General features: G+C 26.5%; 1 protein-coding gene across 3 annotated transcripts; it reads right to left on the bottom strand.

Moving 5' to 3' along the window:
* LOC107648030 (filensin) lies at nucleotides 773-1,811 on the bottom strand. 3 transcript variants are annotated; one of them, XM_021103947.1, is made up of 2 exons: nucleotides 928-1,811; nucleotides 773-861 (listed from the first exon to the last, which is right to left on the bottom strand). In XM_021103947.1, the coding sequence occupies exon 1, from the start codon at nucleotides 1,713-1,715 to the stop codon at nucleotides 939-941; it is 777 nt and encodes a 258-aa protein (XP_020959606.1). In that variant the 5' UTR covers nucleotides 1,716-1,811; the 3' UTR covers nucleotides 773-861; nucleotides 928-938. The 3 variants fall into 3 exon arrangements, with proteins under 3 accessions (XP_020959606.1, XP_016207544.1, XP_016207543.1); XM_016352058.2 differs by having other exon boundaries at nucleotides 773-1,515; nucleotides 1,600-1,811; XM_016352057.2 differs by having other exon boundaries at nucleotides 773-1,521; nucleotides 1,606-1,811.

Below are 2,802 nucleotides of genomic sequence, written 5' to 3'. Positions count from 1 at the left end.
CAATTTTAATAATAAAAATCAATGAAAAATATTTCAAATTATAATTTATATCTTCACAGTATCACTTATGAAAAATAAAATAACATAATATTTTCTGTTTATTCTTTTTTCTTAATAAAAATTCTTTTTGCTTGCTTAAAAATTTACATATAATTCTTTAAATCATAAGGATGTACTTTTATTTTCTACATCAAACAATATCCTAAATACGCTTTACATTTGTGTCGTTATAGTCTTCATTTATCTTGTCCGTATATCTTAATAGTTGGTACAAATATCTATAACTCTTAACTTTTGATTTTTTTTTTCACAAATAAATATTTAGTTGAAAAAATGGGATAATATTATTTTTTTACTATTTATGTCTCCTTTTGATGTGAAATTATCTATTCTAAATCCTAAAATTTTTGTTATAAAAATTTTTATATTAATTATTATAAAATTAATATTTTAATAAAGTTAAACAATTTAATAAAAGTACGTGAACAGTTTTCATATGTAGTTGTACGTAATATAATATTTAAGATACCAAAAATAAATTTGATAAATATTTAATATCCAATTTATTTTTAGTATCTAATTAGAATTGGATTCGAATAAAAACAAATCCAATTTTACTCGATTTATAAAAATTTTTATTTGCAAGTTTGATTTTCAATTTGATAAATGCTGAAATAGTAATTTTAATTGAATTATACTTGATCTAGACGAATATAATAACACGCGTAAGCCTTAAACATATTAAAGAAAATAATTATTGTAAAATTGTAACTAAAGATAAAACTTTTATTTTATTATTATCAACAACATAACTATATGCATCAACTAATTATACTTTGATATGATTTGAAGGTGGTGGACCTCCTCCATTTTATTATTTTTTATTAATATTCTTTTAATTAAAGTATAGATTTGAAGGTGGTGGATCTCCTCCATGGCTAGCTATGTGGTGGACCTCCATAGCCAGGTGGAAGTTCATGTCCCTCTCCTCCGTCGGATGGACCTGATCCTTCGGTTGAAAATTCATGATGAGTTTGTTTCTGGAAACTTTTAGAATCTTTTAAGTTCCAAAACACTTCAAAGTTCTCATCAAAATACAAATCTGATGGTGGACCTCCAGGTGGCTTAGCCTTATGTCCCTTTCCTCCGTCAGATGGACCTTCGTCTTCGAGAAAAAATTTATTGGTTAATGGTGGGCCTCCAGGTGGCTTAGTCTTATGTCCCTTTCCTCCGTCAGATGGACCTTCGCCTTCGAGAAAAAATTTATTGGTAAATGGTGGACCTCCAGGTGGCTTAGTCTTATGTCCCTTTCCTCCGTCAGATGGACCTTCGCCTTCGAGAAAAAATTTATTGGTAAATGGTGGACCTCCAGGTGGCTTAGTCTTATGTCCCTTTCCTCCGTCAGATGGACCTTCGTCTTCGAGAAAAAATTTATTGGTAAATGGTGGACCTCCAGGTGGCTTAGTCTTATGTCCCTTTCCTCCATCAGATGGACCTTCGTCTTCGAGAAAAAATTTATTGGTAAATGGTGGACCTCCAGGTGGCTTAGTCTTATGTCCCTTTCCTCCATCAGATGGACCTTCGTCTTCGAGAAAAAATTTATTGGTAAATTTGTGTTCTAAGAAGTTTTTTCTGCTACCTAAAACCATGAATCCATTGTTCAACAACATGATAAGAGCTAACAAGCTCATGATGCTTGTTGTCATTGTTTTCATCTTCTTTCAAAATAACCAGGATAAAATAAAACTAATAAAGCTAATTCAAGATGAGATAATTGTATGTTCTAGAAATGAAAAGACAGAAGAAATGATATATACATGATGAATGTAGCAACTCTTTTTTATAGGATAACAGTAGATATTAAATTACTGTAGGACTAATATTTAATTTCTCTCCCTCATCCATTAATATCCATTCCTTTTTTTCTGTTGACCTTCAATTAATGTTATTTTTTATTGGGAGCTACTCAAATAGAAATATGTAAAATATCTTTTCTAAAGATATTTTTTAGTTATTCTCTATGTACAAACGTTTTTCATACAAGTTATTTGTGTAGTATAATTTTAAATTTTAACACATATAATTGATTAAATTGTGTTATTTTTGTCACAATTAGACCAAACAAATTAATTTAATCAAAAAAATAGTAAATCAAATTTTGAACTAATTTAAATTAATATTATTTTTTATAAAAAATGATTACAATATTCTTATTATAAAAAATGACTAAAATACTATTATTATATATATATATATTGAAAATTCTAAATCCTAACCCTATGATAGCAGAGAAGTAAAGAGCTAGAATTTAGAATTTTTAATATATATAAAAAAAAGTCTAGGGCCAGCATTTTTATTAAAATTTAGTCAGCACTTAACCAGTAAAAGAAAGTCATTCTACACCATTAGATGTAATCCCACATCATTGAAAACACTAATAATAGCTAATTGATGACTACAAATCACAAAACTTGCTTGCTTCCTAACACTCTTCATATAAAATCATTTTTTATAAAAAAATAAGATTAATTTAGATCAATTCAAGATTTGATTCACTATTTTTTCAGTCAAATTAACTTGTTTGACCTAATTTTAATAAAACTAAAATGGTTTAATTGATTATATGTGTTAAATTTTAATTACTAAAAAATATCTTTAAAAAAAGATATTTTAGACATTTTTATCTAAGTATATCATTTTTTATTATTATTTATTTTTAGTTTAATTATTCTATTAGTATTTATAGTTTTACTAAATTTATAATTAAGTTTTTATATTTCTTTTTCTTTTAGTTAGATCTTT

The sequence above is a fragment of the Arachis ipaensis genome, chromosome B06 (assembly GCF_000816755.2).
Source record: "Arachis ipaensis cultivar K30076 chromosome B06, Araip1.1, whole genome shotgun sequence".
NCBI lineage: Eukaryota > Viridiplantae > Streptophyta > Magnoliopsida > Fabales > Fabaceae > Arachis > Arachis ipaensis.
This window is presented reverse-complemented; position numbering and strand designations above follow the sequence as displayed.

Excerpts from the sequence above, each read along its gene's own strand:
- LOC107648030 (XM_021103947.1), bottom strand. The coding sequence starts at position 1,715 with ATGAAAACAATGACAACAAGCATCATGAGCTTGTTAGCTCTTATCATG.